We start from the raw sequence: 19,395 nt of genomic DNA, 5'->3' as shown, positions 1-19,395 counted from the left end.
CCAATTAAGGTTTCTAGTTTCCATGTAAACCACAAATAAAGTAAACTTCCCTTTTCGACCTGTAAATTTGGGTTTCCTGATGTAGATTCTAACAGCCCTTTCCACTTTCTTTTTCCTTCATGTAACAGAGCAAGTAGAAAAAGCCATGATAGCAAGACTGTCAGCCTTTGGAATTTCCCATAGGTTTTAGCATAATGTTTTATACTTTGTTTGCACTTAAAATGAAAAATAAGAAAATCAATAAAACCCTATGCACACAGATATGAAGAAATATGAATCAGCTGATGGGTGGGACAGGCTTTTTTGAGAGAGCTGAGCCACACAGTGAATTAAGGGAGTGACTCAGAGTCTTTTACCATCTGAACGGAGGTGGACACTGTGGGGCTTGTAAAAATCCCTAATCCACAATCACATGAAATGGACCTAAAAGCACAATTTCTCTGCTTATTAAGTTGGGAATAGAAAGAACTTAATTTTTGCTATGGACTAACCCAATGGATCACTATAAAGCAATAGTTTGCTAACTTGTTTAATCATCAGAATCACCTGAGAGACTTCATAAAAACAAGGATCTCAGGTCTCCCTCCAGGCCTCCTGGATCAGAATGTACAAGGGGAAGCCTCAATGTCTGGGTTCTCTTTAATTTCCCAGATACTGCTGGTGATCAGTCAGATTTAAGGGCCACTGTTATGAAGATTTTCCATTTCTCTACATTACATTCTTCAGGGGTGGTGAGTATACGACACAGAAGCCACCATTCTCCTCTCCTGCTCCCATGACAGGTTATCACTAATGGATAACCACAGCCTTTGATGCTGAGCTCCCAAGTGGTCTCAAAATCCATCTCAATAAAGCACTTCAAGAGCCACTAGCAATCAGAATCAGCACACAAGCTAGCAACTTACACGCCACCACAGCTCTATGAGGTTACAGCCAGTGCTTAGCATTGAACCAAAAATCTAAACTCAAAATCCGTAAATACACACACACGGCATACACTGCCATACCTTATCATTTGCTGACTTCTGAGCAAGCACGTTAGAGTAGAATCCTCCCTGACCTAGAAAAAGGTTCATCACCACCACCAGCCTTCTAAAGGTTCTCCCACAAGCTGCAGGAGACCAACCAACGGGTGTCTCTCCAACCCTTTTCATTCTTCCCGCCCCTCCCTACGGTACCTGAACATACAGGAGTTTTATTCTGCACAGAAGAGCCACTGATGGGCTTCCCATCCGGAGTGACACACCAGCAGTACCCAGTGTAAGTATGGCACTGCACCTGTTCAGGGAAGTGAAAATAGAAGAAAACCATAAGTCTCTGTCACAATATCAAGACTCATCTCCAACCCCTTTCAAAGCATCACCCATATGGTGAAAGAGCACCTTCCACCTCTTATCCCCACATCTGTCTCCAGAGTGTCTCTCATGGGTGGTCCAGTCAGTGAACAGCACTGGGTACATGTTTGCTGTGGGACGCCCATGCAAACCACAGCAATTCACCCACTTCTTTCTTACTCCTCTTCACACTTTATAGCTGCATCATACTGTGTTTTTCCTGAGATGATTCTCACCAATACCTGTACATTTGTTTTCTCTAGCACTGTCGTATGCTCCTATCCAATTATAAAAAATTCTAACCCACCCTATTTTTGAGACACAGTTTCACTCTGTCACCCAGGCTGGAGTGCAGTGGCATGATCTCGGCTCACTACAACCTCTGCCTCCTGGGTTTAAGCGATTCTCCTGCCTCAGCCTCCCAAGTAGCTGGATTACAAGCATGTACCACCACACCTGGCTAATTTTTGTATTTTTAGTAGAAATGGGTTTCGCCATGTTAGCCAGGGTAGTCTTGAACTCCTCACCTCAAGTGATTCACGTGCCTCGGCCTCCCAAAGTGCTGGGATTACAGGCATGAGCCACTGTACCCAGTCAAAAATTCTAACCCTTGAACTAATTTGGCAAGTAAAAGTTGGAATGTTGCCATTGCAGATTGATATGACATTTCTTTAACAAGCAAAGACCAGTGGTAAGCTTTTCTTCTTTGTCTAGCTTTTCCCAGCATCCATTCATAAATCAGCTTGCCTATTGATCTTGTGGCTCTCTTGAGATGAGGGCACACATGATGAGGTTAAGGCAAGGGGGTAAAACCTGCAGGTTTATTTCTAGGTGCCCCACTGCACCACTGTGTGATCTTCCTCAAGCCTCCAAGATCAGGTCTGCCTGCCTGGGAATAGCAAAAAGGAATAAGGCTTTTTGCATCCTTCAGTGTAGCTCTTCTTTCTCTTCCAGTAGCTGTCGCCCTACCCACCACCTCCCGCCCCACCCCACTATCCTGCTTTCAATCTGGAGTTCCTAAACACACAGTGAGGCGTACTTCCCTGCTTAGAATCCTTCAGTGATTCATGTTGGGATCTAGGATAGAGATGAAACTCATTGGCATGCACTCAAGGTCCTCCATGATCTGCCTCCATCTATTCCCGCAGCCTCATTTCATGCCCATGTCATGGCACACACCCTCCACGCTGGCCACAGAACCCTTTGATGCTCCTAAACACGTTCTAATTTCTCCTGATTCTGAGTCTTTGTTTGCTCCAACTATTCCATTTGTCTGGAATGCCCTTCCCCAACCCGTCTCCCACCTACTCCTAATCCCTCGTATTCCCCTCCTCCTTTGTGATACACCTCCTCAAAGCAGTCCCAGCCTCCCCTGCCTCCTTCCTCTGATCCTCCCACACACCCTGGGGCCCCCCAAATCAGAGCCCTTATCACTGTGAGCTCTAGCTGTTGATTTATCCAGTCCACTCCCCCTCTCAAGATTGTGACCCCAGGGACTGCATGCTAGTTATTTCTACATTCCCAGAATCTAACATAATGCCTGACATTCATTGTAGGTGATTGATGAGTTGAATAAAGGCATCCATTATCACATTTCCTCAATTCTTGGTCTCCATCAATTATAAAATTGCAATGTCAATTTAAACAGCCCCACTACATTAAATGTAGATCTCAATTATAAGATGTGTGCCAATTGCAAAGATATTAAAGTGTGAAGAAAATGTGCCTCTTGAAATCAAGGACATGTTGGAATCAAGGCTAGACAGTAATAGCATACAAATTGAGTGGTAAGGGATGGAAGGGAGCAGTGAGACAAGAGATCTGACAGCCTGGGTGAAATCCAAAAGTTATCACAAAGGCAGAAAAGCTATAGAAAGGCTTCTGCTCTTGTGTGGGCACCAAACACTGTCATTTCCCCCAAGACAAGTTGTTTCACCATGGACCTATCAACAGAAATCAAGGATAAGACAAGATAGGGGGACCCTTGTTCCTACCACGAAGGTGCATGTTGTATAAATGAGGCACTTCCCGCAGCTCCTGCATCTGAGACGCTGCTCGGGTCTTCTGATCAATGTCTTTACTCCAGTAGTATGTCCCACGCCCACTTCTTTTCATGGTCATGGTTGCTACCCCAAATGTTCATCCAACAGCAATATCTTCGGGTCAGGTCAACGCTACTTTCTGAGGAGCCTTAATGGTGGAAAGGAAACAAATCCAGACAGACCTGAATTTGAATCCTGGTCCAGCCAGTTATGAACTGGACACATCACTCAGCTCTTTGAGCCCCATCTATAAAATGGGGATAACAATGTCAAACCTGAAGGTAAGGAAGTCCATTGTTTGGCACCCAGTGAAGGCCGGATATGGAGTGGCAGTGGTAAGGATTGTTCTCAGCTGTGCCAGAAATGCCTGGCAAGCCGGCCTTTTCAAAGGCCAGATCTCCTCTAGTAACTGCCACAGACTTGGGTGGGAAATGCTGCTGGAAATGTGGAGTTGATCCCTTCGGACTCCATCCACCCTACAGGGGATATTTCCTAGAGATAGTTCCTCGCCAGTGGCAGCAATTTAATGGAGCCTGGCAGGCTGCTTTCTCCTCCTTGGCCTGTAATCACCTCTGGGGAAACCTGTCCCAGGAGCTGAATGGCTATGCTGACTCACTCTCGGGACCTTGACTCCCATGGCCAAGGCAGGCCTCTGTCTCCATGAGGACTGTGCCCTCAAGTCCATCGCCCAAGGCTGTGTCTCTGGCCCGGTGCTGCGCTGCGGGAGCTGGGCACTGCAGTCAAGTAGACTGCAGAGAACGGGCTGGTTCGAAAGCCACCTCCTCTCAAGCATGCACAGAGTCCCAGCCAAGGCTACTGGGGACAGAAACAAATTCATGAGTAAGAGGCTAAGCCCAAAGCTTTGTTTCTGGGGATATAATCTGACCTCTGGGCTCAGAGGGTCCCAAGGGCCACATTCTCACTGAGTGTGCCCATTGTATCCCAGTGGGCACATGAACACTGTCTCCCAGCCCCCAGCTGGCCCAGAGGCCCAAACACAGCTCCTTCTCTGCAGAGCCCTCAGCATTTTTCTCAGTCCAGGCTCCAAAGAAGAGAGCCCAGATTACAAAATCCCAGTCTGGGAGCTCCTTCCAAGTCCTATAAAACTGAAATCGAATGAGGAATTGTTGCCACGTGCTTGTGAGGGCTGGGGTATACAATAATGGGCACGCCTGCCCCAGGTGTGCCACAGGGGTGGGGACAGCCATGGGCAAAAGGCGGCACAGAAGACCCCAGCAAGGTCTCAGATCCAGGAGCTGAGGGAAGTGGCCGAGCACAAGCTCTTAGCTGAAGGAGCCTCGAGTGAATCAGCCCATGATTCCACAATGAGAGGTTGTTTCTAAGTTGTCTAGGGAGTTTTCAAGGTGACTTCTTGCAGAAAAAGAAGTTACATGGAGACAGTCTGCAGCCAGCCTTCCAGCACTTCCCTGCTCCACCACTTAACTCCTTCTGCAGCCTTGAAAAGCTTTTTAATCACACTAAGCCTCGGCCTGTCTATCTTTTTAAAAAGGGAAGATAATCATGACAATAATACCTATCTTAGTTGTTAAGAGAATTAAATTTGATAATGTAAATAAAGCACTTAGCTCACAGGGTAAGTGCCCAGCTAACTTTCAGCTATTTATTTTTATTATCATTGTGTTATATTTTAGCAAACTATCTGTACACTCAAAAATGCCAGAGCCAGATTATCTGATGAGGACAAAAGAACATCCTATTCTGAGCAGCCTGAGGGGAAGGGGCAGTCTGAAGTCAGCAAAACGTTTGAAAAGGTCTGGGTGGAAGAAGAAGATGTTTGTTTTCACATAGAAATAGTTCTATTGCCAGCAGAGGAGAAAAACGTTTCTTGCAGAAAAGCAATCAGGGTGTAAATTCTTTGAATTGATGGTTTCTATTAAAATGATCAAGATGTAAACTCTGCCTGGCTTAGCTTCCTCCCTTGTAGATTTATCCTTTTAAATTAATAAGTAATATCCTTCCTTTTTCCCTAAGAGCCTCAAGTTGGTCAACTTTCAGACTTAATCTCTGAGAAAAGCCCAGGCCAAGAGGATCCATGAGGCAACTGGCCATTTCAAATATCTCCCTGTGCAGTTCGCAAAACTCAGGGTTGTTCTTGCCCAAAAGGTACAGATATAGATAGTGAAATCTGCTCCTGTCCCACTCTGAAGCATCCTAGGAAAGCTGAAGTGTCAACAGATGGCTCTTCCTTAAGGGACAAAACGTGTTTACTCATCAACCTAAGTGAGGTTACCTTCTGCTTATATTGTAACTATATCGTAGAATATAACGGGGGGCGGGGGGCGCCGTAGGGGGGCCGGGTGCGGTGACTCATGCCTGTAATCCCAGCACTTTGGGAGGCCAAGGCAGGCAGATCACTGTAGGTCAGTAGTTCAAGACCAGCCTGGCCAACATAGTGAAACCTCGTCTCTACTAAAAATACAAAAATTAGCAGGCATGGTGGCAGATGCCTGTAATCCCAGCTACTTGGGAGGCTAAGGCAGGAGAATTGTTTGAAACCAGGAGGTGGAGCTTCCAGTGAGCCGAGATCACACCACTGCACTCAAGCCTGGGCAATAAAGTGAGATTCCATCTCAAAAAAAAAGAATGTAACTAGGGGTCCCAAAGGTCCTTTAAGGCAGTGTGTTCCTAGATAAGTAAGTTTCATCTCTGACTCATACACTTTAATATTTTTGGCAAGAAGCCCTTTACATAAACAGCCTAGTGGTATATTTCAGGCCAACCTCCATCCAAATAAAGACAGGCCTGAATTATTTTAATCCTGCTAATCTTCAACATTAGCCCAAATTCTGAACACCTGGAAGGATGCGGCAGGCTGGCACTCCCAACAAGGCAGGGGGGCAACCGATGAGCAGAGAAACGTCAGCTCCTGGGGGTAAAGCAAAGTCAGGGAGCAAAGGGGAAGAAAGCACAGACAGAAATGGGGCCGACAGATGAACAACGCGTACAGACAACTATCACCTGCAGGGGCCGTGTCCAACGCAAAAAATACCACCTTCCACTTTCGTGATGGCTTCTCAGTCACCATCGAAGGTCTATGCATTATCTCACTTGGGCCTCAAGGCCACCCTTTGTGCAAATCTTTTATAAGAGAGGTACAGAGAGCAGAAGTTATTTGTTCAAAGGTCACAGCTAGTTAATGACAGCACAGGACACTGGAATCCCAATATCCAAGCAATCATAAAATTTCAGAACTGATGGACTAGAAAAAGCCTTAGAGGTCACCAATCTAACCCAAACACTTCACAAATGAGGAAACTGAGGCCCAGAGACAGAGTAGTAGTTGGCTCCCAGTACCTTGTCCCAGCAGATGGAAAGTTCTCAGACCTTGAGGAAGGAGGAAGAGACAGGAAGTGGCCGCAAGCGCTGATGTCTGAGGGAACTGACTGAGTATCTTTGGGCCTTGTAATTTTCTGGAAAATAGAACTCTTTGGGGTCATGTAAATATGCCCACCTGGGAGGCAGCTGGAAGAGAGTCTTTTGCTCCCATTTCAATGAGAGGCCTTTTCTGGAGTAGCATTTGGGCCTCCACCTGCTGTGGGCTGCCCTGCTTCCCCTGGGATGTTCTCTGGGGGTTTCTATGGCAGGTGTGAGGCCTCACCTCCCAGAGTTGCTTCTTTGTTGCTTGTTCTTTCACTCTCCTACCAATCACCCCTGCTTTTCTAGGAAACCAGAGAGGAAACCAGTCTCTCTGCAGGTGCCCACTTTCTTCTCTTTTCTCCAGAAACGTGAAGCTACTGTTCTCTCCACTTTGATACACTGATGAATGAATGCAGCTTGTGTTCTGTGAGGTGTGAATAGACATAATGAGGGATAAAAGTATCCTCTGGCCAAATAACTTTCGAAATATTGGGTTAAACAAAGTTAAAAGATTTCTTTACTGCAGAACTTCTTCTAGTTTTACATCAATTAATGATTTATCCCTAAGAGAAAGATACCATTTGCAGCAATTCCTAAACTTATTAAACTAGGGACTGATATAGTTTGGATGCATGTTCCCAAATCTCATGATGAAATGTTATCCCCAATGTTGGAACTGGGGCTTGCGGGGAGGTGACTGGATCATAGGGCTGGGTTTCCCATGAATGTTTAGCACCACCCCCTTGGTTTTCATGATAGTGAGTTCTCGTGAGATCTGGTCGTTTAAAAGTGTGTGGCACCTCCCCTCCCTCTCTCCTGCTCCTGCTCTGGCCATGTGATTTGCCTGCTTCCCCTTCCCCTTACGCCATGATTGTAAGTTTCCTGAGGCCTTTCCAGAAGCGGAGCAGATGCCAGCATCATGCTTCCTGTACAGCCTGCAGAACCATGAGCCAATTAAACCTCATTTCTTTATAAATTACCCAGTCTCCGGTATTTCTTTGCAAGAATGGACAAATGCAGGCACCCTCCCCTAACTTTTACACAAGGAGCATTGGACAGAACTACTGTTCACTGAAACATGCTTGAGGTCGGGGGAAAAAGCAGTATAATGAACTACAAGGCCTTGCTGTATTTTTTCACTTTGCCCCATCCTACTTTTCTGCAGTCTAGGTATCAGGCTCTCAGTTTGCTATGCTTGAAATAATTTCCTTCTGGTGACAACCCCTCCTCTCTTTTTGTAATGCTTTGTCAAGCTATGTATTTGCTAAGGAATCCATCCTGAATTGCCTCAGAACTTCAAGGACAACTGGGATCCCATGGAAGGCATGGCGCCTTCTCACCCTGTGGCTTCATTTCTCCCTATCTATCTCTTTGTGCTTCTTTCACAAAATAGAAATCACGAACCATATGCAATGGGACAGGCTTGATTCAGCATGCCTGGTAGCAACTACAAAACATGTCATGAAAGGACTGCTCTCATGTATATGAACATTTCCTAGTGGGAAAAGATTCAACTACAAGTAAAAGGAATGTGAGTATTTTTCTAACTCTCTTTTGGCAGTGAGAATATGAGACTGTTTTTTCTTTTTAATCTGCCCATTACTCCAAATCGGTTAGCAGGGTTTTTGGATTAAGCTAATCCACAGTGAAATGTAAACATCTTGCTGTTGGTCCTACTGATGGCTTCATGTCAGAGCAGTATTTTCAGCTGCTCTGTTTTCCTTTTGGCTGCATTCCCTACAGGATGTCTGAGCAGTTGTGGTTTTCCATGGGTGCCATGGGCTCTGGCTGGAAGACTGATCACCTGAGATGGCCACTTATGTCCCCATCCCCAAGAACATCTCTCTCCATCAGAAGCTGCTGGAGAAGATTGTTTGTTGGGTATGGATGAGAGTCACCTGGAGAGCTCTTGAAAACGTTGCTGGGCCTCACCCACAGAGCTTCTGCATTCATTGGGTCTGGAGTCACCTGGAGCTTTTGCATTTCTAACAGGTTCTCTGGTGATGCTCTTGCTGCTGGGTCCAGGGACCACACTTCAAGAGCCACTGTGTCAAAGGAGCATCCCACCCACTTTCTGGCATTTATCATGAAATACCCAAGAAACAAGTACTTTTCTAGGTGAGAATTTGGGAACAAGGGGCCTTGTGACCCTATTTCTTTCCAAAGCTTTTATATTTCCAATGTTTTAATGACATGGTATTTTAATGCATGAATCTAGTGATTGCAGTATTAAATCTTCTGGGTGATTTCACATATGGACAAGAGTTTGACTGCAGTGAGAAGTGGGTAAGGGGGAAAGAAGGAAGGGATGGTGTAATTCTTTTGGTCTGTCTAGCATGAGCCGTCCTTTCCTCAGTTTGGAACACATTATCGCACAAATCTTCTCCTCATCTTTAGTCAGGTTTGACTGAGCAACAGGAATAGAAGGGAAAACATGGTTTTGGAGACAAAAAGACCTGAGTGTAAACACCATCTCCGCTGCTAGCTGTGTGACTTCAGCAAAGTCACTTAACTTCTCTGAGCCTATCTACGAAATAGGGTTCATGGTACCACTTTGAAGATTATTAAGAAGACAAAACGAGATATACCAAGCATCTAAAACAGTGTAGATATAGGATATGCACTCAGCACATGCTGATTTTATCCTTTTCCCCTGCCCTTTTGCAGATGATCTAGGCCAGGGGTGTCCAATCTTTTGGCTTCCCTGGGCCACAATGGAAGAAGAACTGTCTTGGGCTACATATAAAATACACTAACACTAACAATAGCTGATGAGCTTTAAAAAAAATCTCATAATGTTTTAAGAAGGTTTATGAATTTGTGTTGGGCCTCATTCAAAGCCATCCTGGGCTGCATGTGGCCTGTGGGCCATGAGATTGACAAGCTTAGTCTAGGCCATAGCCTGAAAGCACTTCTATTCTTGTTGGCTGTAGACATTGTCTCCCACTCTATGCCACGTCTAGGGAGGATTGCCTATTGGGGAATGAATAATTTTTCCTTTAAGAATATTTACCTCATCTGCCAGAATTTAAGAGGAGATGCAGGAAAGGAAGCTAATCCTTCCATTTCAAATCCTCCTAAATATGGGAGTCTTTGTCAACTGCATTTTTTATGAGTTGATGGCGTGACACGGCTGCCAACATGGCATGAGTTAGGAGTGGTGTGTTTAGAACAAGAGACGGCCTTGTTCTTCCCCAGCCTGCTCATGACCACATCTGAAATCTTGTGTCCAGTGTGAGGAAGGATGCTATAAGGAAGGCTCTATAAGAAGGGCCTTGGCAAATTAGACTCAGAAGAAGGAGGCCAAGAGGAAAGATATATAAATCCCTATGATATGGGAATGAGTGCTAGAACTAAGGATTTCTGCCAAGGGAAATAAATTGTTGGCTGAAAGAGAAGATTTCACAAGGATATAATGGTGTCCATCTTCAATCCATCTTTCTGTGGATTCTGTAATTCCCATAGCTAGAACTGAAGTCATCTGTTGGAAGTTATAGGAAGACAGCTCTCAAGTCAAGGTAAAGAGGACTTTCCAACAAAATAGTCCCAAAATGCATTATGGATTTTGTCATCATGGAAATAAGCTTCCTGTCTCTGAGAGCAATCGAGCAGAAAGTGGACGACTACTTGGGGAGAGACTGTAAGTGGAACCTGAGCCCTGGATTGCAGTGGGGTAGGGAGAGGAGGGAGAAGATAAACCAGATGTCTCTGAGGTCCCCTTTAATCCAGAAGGTCCGTAATTCTACAACCCTTCTGTAAGATGAACTTTTGCTCCTGAAGAGTAGGGTGATTTATAAACTAGTACCTAATTGTCAGTGTTAAGACCACCATTCCAATTATATGGTGAAGAATATTTTTTGTATTTTCCAAAAAGTTTGAACAACATCCCCCAAAATGGACATATAAAGACATTTGGAACACCCAAGTGTTAGGGCTCCAGGGACCCAAGGAACTTCACTGTCTTCACTCCTGTTCCTCTGTGTGGTGCCTAGAATGATCCGGGTTTTGTAAACAGCAAATATGATACCTCTTGTTCCCTTAATTTTATTTCTATCTTGGGGGGTAAGTATCAAATATATGTTTATGTTTAAAAAAATACCTAATAAGCAAGTCCCTCATAAATAGGAGCTTTTACTCCGATGAGAACTGTGAGAAAGCTGGCTGGTGGGGAGCACAAAGGTGGCCTGCAGGAGTGGAGCCTTTCCTTGCATCTCCTATCTGACTTCACTTTTAATAAAACTTTCCTGTCTTCACACCTCCCACCTGAGTTCCTATTATTCTTCCCTATTTTGACATGGAAAAAAATTTTGATCCCTTTTGCAGAAGAGTTTAGTTGACTGACCTGCTGGGTCACCTCCCAGCATGTTACATGCACTCACAGCGCAGTGGCAAAAGCCCTAAATGTGTGTCTTAATGGCTTTGCCTGGAAGTTTCCTGAGTAAATGTCTGTTGTGGGCCTACTGTGTGCCCAGCCACCTGATTGGACATTAGCTCTTGTCTCATAAAATCCTAAAAAGTGGCATTTTCCTCCTCAGAAATCAATTGAGCCCCCTTCCCAATGTAGGAACACTCCCTCCCACCCCCATGGTACGGCTGATGGATGTCCACTTGGTCTCTGCTTGCCCACTTTCCGGGATGGGAAGTTAAGTCCTCTTTGAGTCAGACATTCTGTCTGTGAGCTATGCTAATTGTCAAAAGTTCTTCCCTATTTCGAGTCAGAATCCTACTTTATATACTGTACTTGGTGATGCCGGGTCAGCGCTGTGGGACCACACATAAAACACTATTATCATTCACAGACAAAGGTTTGGATCTGGCTCTCAGGTATCCCTTTGGTCATCTTTTTACTATTATTATCATTATTATTATTTTTGAGATGGAGTCTTGCTCTGTCACCCAGGCTGGAGTGCACTGGCACCATCTCGGCTCACTGCAACCTCCACCTCCTGGGTTCAAGCGATTCTCCTGCCTCAGCCTCCCAAGTAGCTGGGACTACAGGCACGCGCCACCACACCTGGCTAATTTTTTGTGTGTTTTTAGTAGAGATGGGGTTTTGCCATGTTGGCCAGGCTGCTCTTGATCTCCTGACTTCAGGTGATTCACCCACCTTGGCCTCTCAGACTACTGGGATCACAGGCGTGAGCTACTGTGCCCAGCCTGGTCATCTTTTTATCCATCCTTTGGTTGTTATCTCCAGCTCCATTGGATATTCCTCACATCATTTCCCAACTTTACTCACCTGAGTCACCCTCCTGGAGATGCCCTAGTTTGGCAACATCACTTTAAGAGATGGCAATGTCTCTTAGAGGGGCAGTGTGGAATCATGATTAGAATCAGGAATTCTGGAGCCAGGGTACTTGGGTTTGAATCCTGGGTACTTGGGTTTGACTCTGCCACTTGCACACTGTGAGACCCTGGGCAAGCTACGCAGCTTCTCTGTGGTTCAATTTCCGCATCAACAAAATGGGAATGCAATAGTGCTTATAGTGAGGACTGAATAACTTAACATGTGTCAGGCAAATATAAAACAGCCTGGAACCTTGTGTATAGGTTAAGAAAGTGGTATTGTTGATGACAATGATTATTATCTAAAAAAGAATAGCAGAGCCTGTAATTCCAGCACTTTGGGAGGCTGAGGCGGGCGGATCTCAAGGTCAGCAGATCGAGACCATTCTGGCTAACACAGTGAAACCCGTCTCTACTAAAAATACAAAAAATTAGCCAGGCGTGGTGGTAGGTACCTGTAGTCCCAGCTACTCAGGAGGCTGAGACAGGAGAATGGTGTGAACCCAGGAGGTGGAGCTTGCAGTGAGCCGAGATTGCGCCACTGCACTCCAGCCTGGGCAACAGAGTGAGACTCTGTCACAAAAAAAAAAAAAAAAAAAAATAGCAGAGAGAGTGACTGAAGCCTCCCATTACTGAGCCTCTCCTCTCCCACAGATAGCAGGAAAGCCAGAGCACGAGGCTTCCATCTTTCCCTCCCTCCCAAGTACACTGCATTGCAGAAGAGCAGCTGTAGATACCGCCCAGAGCTCACTCCTTTCATTTCCACAATAGACAAATTGTAGGGACAGAATCACCAAGGGCTATAGGGAGCTCAGATGCCCAGCTGGGAGCACCCAAACCTTGCATACTTATTCCAAAGCAAATGATGCCAGCCAATCTGAGAGAGGACTCACAGTGGCCATTCAGCTAGAAAACAGCCATTGAAGAGCAGGACAGAGCAGAGAGTGGGATAGGCGAGTCCCCAGAGAACACAATGGAGACAGTGTTCTGAGCACAAAGCGTGCTCCATCCACCCTCATCTTATCACACATCCTTGCACCTGATGGGTGATGGGGGCATGGGGACCAGTTCTCCCATTGAAAAGATGATAGTAGAGGCTTCCAACACATGCAAGAGATTAGACCAGTCACTTCCTAGACAAGTCCTTCCTGCACATGAATGGGTCAGACCCTGCTCTTGCCATCATTGACAAAATTAAACATTAAATTTCATAACTGCATAACTGAGATTGTTTACTCACTGCAAATTATATGCTACCTGGACCTCCCACGGGAAGGCAAAAGTAAGGTCCCCTTGGGAAGCTGGCTGCTGGCTGCTGCTCACTGGGGCTCCAGCTTCTACCCTCCCAGATCTTGATGTGCTGAGAACTTTAATGCCCACAGAGGATACGCCAGTGGGGGAGGGGCGGGGCGGACCAGCACAAGCCCATCGCTTTACTCAGACAGGCAGCAGCATTTCTCCTCTACAACTTCAAGGCTCCCTGCAACCCAGAGTTTCTAATTTGAAAAGGAATTCCCTTTCCTGCTTGTAGATTCAAAGAAGTATTAGCCTGTCAGAGACTGAGAGCTCTTAGAGATATACAAGGCTCATTTGATGGTTCTAAAAAGTTTCCTACCCCTACTTGGTACTGTTCTCTCCCAACCTTTCCCTTTTCTTACAAATATCATGCCAAGGGTACTGACATTGTCCCAAGACCTAGGACCACAGCACAGGGTACAGGTTCCTGTGCATTCCCCCTACTAGATACTCTGCCTTGGTGAGTAGAGCCAGCACCAACCCCATACATGAGTGCATAACAACACTCATCTCACTGTCCAATTAAAAAGAAAAAATAAGTATTCAACTTACTACAAGGTTACAGTGATCAGGAAAGTGTGGTACTGGCATAGGACTAGACATATAGATTAACGGAATCGAATTGAGAATCCAGAAATAAGCTGATTTCTGACGAGAGGACCAAGACGATTCAAGATGGAAAAATAGTCTTCTCAACAAGTAGTCCTGAGATAACCGAATATACACATGAAAAGGAATGAAGTTATAACAAATAAAAGGGAAAAAAAAGATAAATTGAACTTCAAAACTAAAGCTTTTTGGCCAGGCGCAGCGGCTCACGCCTGTAATCCCAGCACTTTGGGAGGCCAAGACAGGCAGATTGCTTGAGCTCAGGAGTTCAAGACCAGCCTGGGCAACATGGCAAAATATCATCTCTACAAAAAACACAAAAATTAGCCCTGCACAGTGGCATGCACCTGTAGTCCCAGCTACTCAAGAGGCTGGGGTGGGAGGATCACTTGAGCCCAAGAGGCTGAGGTTGCAGTGAGCCAAGATGGTGCTACCACACTCCAGCCTAGGTGACAGAGTGAGACTCTCTCTCAAAAAAAAAAGAAAGAAAGAAAAAGAAAAAAAAAAAAAACGAAGCTTTTGTGCTTCAAAGGAAATTATCGAGAAAGTAAAAAGACAACCCATAGGATGGGAGAAAATATTTGTGAATCATATATCTGATGAGTCTTGTATCTAATGCCCAGTGGCTCACGCCTGTCATCCCAGCACTGTGGGAGGCTGAGGCAGGCAGATTACTGAGGTCAGGAGTTTCAGACCAGCCTGGCCAACATGGTGAAACCCCATCTCTACTATAAAAATACAAAAATTAGCTGGCCTTGGTGGCACACGCTTATAATCCCAGCAATTCCAGAGGCTGAGGCAGAAGAATCACTTTAACCCAGGAGGCAGAGGTTGCAGTGAGCCAAGATGGTACCACTGCACTCCAGCCTGGGTGACAGAGTGAGTGAGACTCTGTCTAAAATTAAAAAAAAAAAAAAAAAAAAAAAAGTAAGAGTCTTGTATCTAGAATACATAAAGAGCTCTTGTAACTCAATAATGAAGATGTGAGTAACTGAATTAAGAAATGGGAAAAGGATCTGAATAGACATTTCTCCAAAGATACAGAAATGGCCAAAAAGCATATGAAAAGATACTTGACATCATTAGTCATTAGAGAAATGCAAATCAAAACCACAATGAGATACCACTTCACATCCACTAGAAAAGATACTAATAAGAAAGATGGAAAATAACAAGTGTTGACAAGGATGTGGAGAAATTGGAACCTTCATACATTGCTGGTGGGAATGTAAAATGGTTCAGCTACCTTGGAAAACAGTCTGTCAGTTCCTCAAAAGCATAAACATATAGTTACCATATAACCTAGCAATTCTACTCCTAGGTATACGCCAAGAGAATTGAAAATAGATACCCACAAAAAAAAATGTATGTAAATGCTCACAATAGTACTATTTATAACAGCCAAAAAAATGGAAACACGCCGGGCATGGTGGCTCACACCTGTAATCCTTTGGGAGGCTCAGGTGGGCATATTACTTAGCTCAGGAGTTCAAGAACAGCTTGGGCAACATGGCAAAACCCCATCTCTACCAAAAGTACAAAAATTTAGCCAGGTGCGATGTTGCACACCTGTGGTCCCAGCTACTCAGGAGGCTGAGGTAGGAGGATCGATTGAGCCCGGGAGGTGGAGCTTGTAGTGAGTCCAGATCATGCCACTACACTCCAGCCTGGGCAATAGAGTGAGACCCCATCTCAAAAAATAATAAAAAATAAAAATAGAAACAACACAAATGTCCATCAGCTGATGAATGAATAAATAAAATGGGATATATCTACACAATGGAATATTGTTTGACAATAAAAAGGAATGAAGTACTGATTCATGCTACAACAAGGCTGAGCCTTGAAAACATTATGCTGATTAAAATAAGCCAGGCAGAAGGACCAAATATTATTATTCCAATTGTATGAAATGTCCAGAATAAGCAAATCATAGAAATAGAAAGTAGACTAGTAGTTGCCAGGGACTGAGGAGAGAGGTAATGGGTACAGGATTTCTTCTTGGGTGATAAAAATGTTCTGGCATTAGATAATGATGACAGTTGCACAACTCTGTGAATTTACTAAGAACCACTCCATTGCATATTTTTAAATGGTAATTTTTATGGTGCACAAATTATATGTCAATAATTTTTTTTAAAGAACAAATAAAAACAGGTGGCCAGCCCACAGACCACAGTTTGCCAACCTCTGAACAAGTTCAATTCTTCCAGTTTACAGTTGAGCAAACCAAGAACCTAAAGAGGAAGAAAACTAACATCTGCTAAGCAACAACTATGTGCTAAATAGAAGACATTTTGTATAAATTTTCATTGTACATTAACTGGTTGTTTGGAACAAAAGCAATTCACTGAAAAACATATGTAAAACAAGTAGTAAGATGCTCAGGACACAGTAGATGTTCACACTGTAACAATAATATGTTTTTTGAGCATGTAACAAAAAAGGAAAAAGAAAAGCAATAAGTGCCCAACAGTGGGGTCCATTTACCATTTATGCCATCTGTACATAAAGGATGGGCTTGAATTTTTAGCTTTAACTGCTTTTGACTGCTTTGAAAAAAAAAAGCTAGCATTGTCCACAGACCAAAAGGCAGGAGGTCTTTATAAAGCAGGGCACCACCCACTAAACACACACAGAACACACTTTTTCTGCAGCATCCAAAGGGGCCAACTGTGGCTGAAGAAGCTCAGAAACATTCCAGCTCACAGATGCACCCCAGGTCTCAGTACTTCAGCTAGAGAGTCCTCTATACTGCCTGAGAGAGCCACACTGTTGCTCTAGGCAAGATCTTCCCACATGAAGACACAAAGGCGCATGGCCCCTGACTCCTGTTAGACCTCCAGGCTCATCAAAGATAGGACAAACCCCTTCCACCCTATGAGGATGTTCAGCCTGCCAGCGTTTCATCAGTCCAGGCCAACAAAGGTTCACAGTTCATGTCAAGCATCCAGACCTTCAGTACTTGCTGGGAATGTGAAAGAAGAAAGACCAGACAGTAAACCAAGATGTTCCCAGGGCAAGCTAGTCACACAACTCGAGTCTACAGGGGCAACGTCAGGAAGATGCGGTTCTATACTGTGGAGTTGGGGAGCTAAAACGGAACAATAAGATCTGCTTCATAGCTCAACTCCAGGCACTTAGGAAACAAGTGTGTATTTCCCTAGGTTTTAGGAAATACAATAGTAAGAATTACAGAAATGACAATAGAGCCCACTGCCTTTGTCAAAAAGTCATAGAACATTTTTTAAGCTTCCAACTTCAGAACAAAGCATCATCAAGAAGAAATTACATCTCCCCAGATCCCTATATGCAAGGGATCCATGGACATAGAACCCTATTTGCAATGACCTCAAGAAATTAAAAAATCAGGTACGTGTGTGCACTGTTGGAGGGAAGTAGTGGTTAGAATAAGAAAATGGGAAAAGTGGTAGTGCCCATACAGCTGTATCAAGAAAGATTGTTCCTGGACCATGGAGCTCAAAGACAGGAAACATAACACTTTTTTTTCCACACAGATATAACATAATGAATAGAGTTTTATATTCTATATTATTAGAACTATAATCCATCTACACAAAAAATTTAAATGTCTTGGGAATGAGTCTGATAACAAACCAATAATCAACCACATGGTTGCTCAACATTTATGGAAAGCGACGTGGTAGTATGCATCAAATGCCTTAAAAAAAAAAAAAAAAAGGCCTTTTGACACAATAGACAGTTGCTGGGAAGTTAATCCCCAAATTTTCAGGATTCATGATACATTTATACAATGAAATACAATGCAGACACTTTTTAAATGAGATAGTGCTGTATGTAACTTACTGGGAAATAAGCCCATAATATAATTAGCTAAGAAAATATTATAAAACAATACATGACATCACATCATTCTTGTCCGAAATAATGACAATAAGTACACACAAGGAAAAAAAATCTAGAGGGTTAGACTTAACTGTTGCTATTTCAGGGGGATGAAATCACTGGCTTAATCTTTCTACCTTATATACTTATTGTCAGAATTTTTTTAACAGAATGTGTGTAGCTTTTCTATTTAGAAGAAAATGAAAATATTTGTCTTAATTATCTGGTTAATTAAATCCCTAATACACAGACATACACAAATACATTAAATAAGCCTCTACAACACATGCCTTTAGAGGGTGCATAGTGTGGCTATGTCATTTGTTTAAGCAATTTTCTAGTATTGGATATTTAGGTTGTTTCCAAATTTTTGCCACTATAAACAGAACTTGGATTGTAATCCTTGTGGCTAAATAGTTTCACATATTTTTAGTTACTTCCTTAGAATAAATTCCTAGAATTGGAATTGCAGGCCCAAAATATGGACACGACTGAGGACTTTTGACCCATATTGCAAAATTATCCCATTAAAAAGTCAGTGCCAATTTACTTTCCAAACTGCAATGGAAGGGTACCCTTTTCCCTTTATCTGACCCTGAATATCATCATCTTTTCCCAGTTTTTGCTAATTTAGTAAGCAAAAGCATTCATCATCATTTTTATTTGTATTTCTAAAATGACAAAAGAAGGTAACATCATTCGGATTCACTTATTGACTAGTTATTATTATTGTATGATCGGTTTATTGCTATCTCTTGCCCACATTTCTACTAGAATCTTTTTCTTTCTGAAATGCAATTCTTTACATAAGATTAGCTCTTTGTTGTTAAGGCTAATGTGTGTTGTTTGCTTTTAGTTTAATTTTTCTCTTTTTAGAAATGGGGTCTTTCTGTGTTGTCCAGGCTGGAGTGGAGTGGCTATTCACAGATGCAATCATAGAGCAATACAGCCTTGAACTCCTGGGCTCAAGCAGTCCTCCTGCCTCAGCTTCCCAAGTAGCTGGGACTACAGGCTTGTGCCACCATGCTCAATTCTGCTTTTAGTTTGGTTTAAGGTGTTTGTGTCCAAAAACTTAAAATTTGTATATATTTTCCTAACAATAAAAAACATTCAGAATTCCAAATAACTGACTTATAAATGAGCTTTTGAAATATTATTGTTTGAATGTTGTCTTTTATATAGTTACTTTATCATATGTCTTAATCTCTTTTCTGCATGTAAACTCCTTGAAGGCAGAGGTCATGACATTTTTTTGAATCCTCCCTAGCAACCAGCACACAGCCCACAGTATAGCAGAGCTCAAAAACGTCTGGGATGAAAAGATATTGTGCCTGGGGATTTGCTTTGAAGCAATCCAGTTTGGGGGCAGGAGATGGAAATGAGGTAAAAATGAAACAGAATTGGCCATTTGTTAATCATTGCTGAAGGTGGGTGATGGGTATATGTTCATTATATTATTATTTCTACCTTTTTGTATTTTTTTAATTTCCATAATCAAAAGATTGTGTTTTTTAAAATGTTTGTTTCATTGATTGGTCAATAGCATTAGAAAGAGAATTTCTGGCCAGGCGCGGTGGCTCAAG

General features: G+C 43.4%; 1 protein-coding gene across 2 annotated transcripts in view; it reads right to left on the bottom strand.

The window, feature by feature from the left end:
• The window catches only part of SMOC1 (SPARC related modular calcium binding 1), a 152,339-nt gene that overhangs the window by 55,439 nt on the left and 77,505 nt on the right, over positions 1 to 19,395 (bottom strand). For both annotated transcript variants that reach the window (XM_025392795.1, XM_025392796.1), the window contains exon 4: positions 1,179 to 1,278. In XM_025392795.1, coding sequence (XP_025248580.1) covers positions 1,179 to 1,278 — 100 coding nt within the window. The remainder of the gene's footprint in view (positions 1 to 1,178; positions 1,279 to 19,395) is intronic.

Source organism: Theropithecus gelada, chromosome 7b (assembly GCF_003255815.1).
Source record: "Theropithecus gelada isolate Dixy chromosome 7b, Tgel_1.0, whole genome shotgun sequence".
Lineage (NCBI taxonomy): Eukaryota > Metazoa > Chordata > Mammalia > Primates > Cercopithecidae > Theropithecus > Theropithecus gelada.
This window is presented reverse-complemented; position numbering and strand designations above follow the sequence as displayed.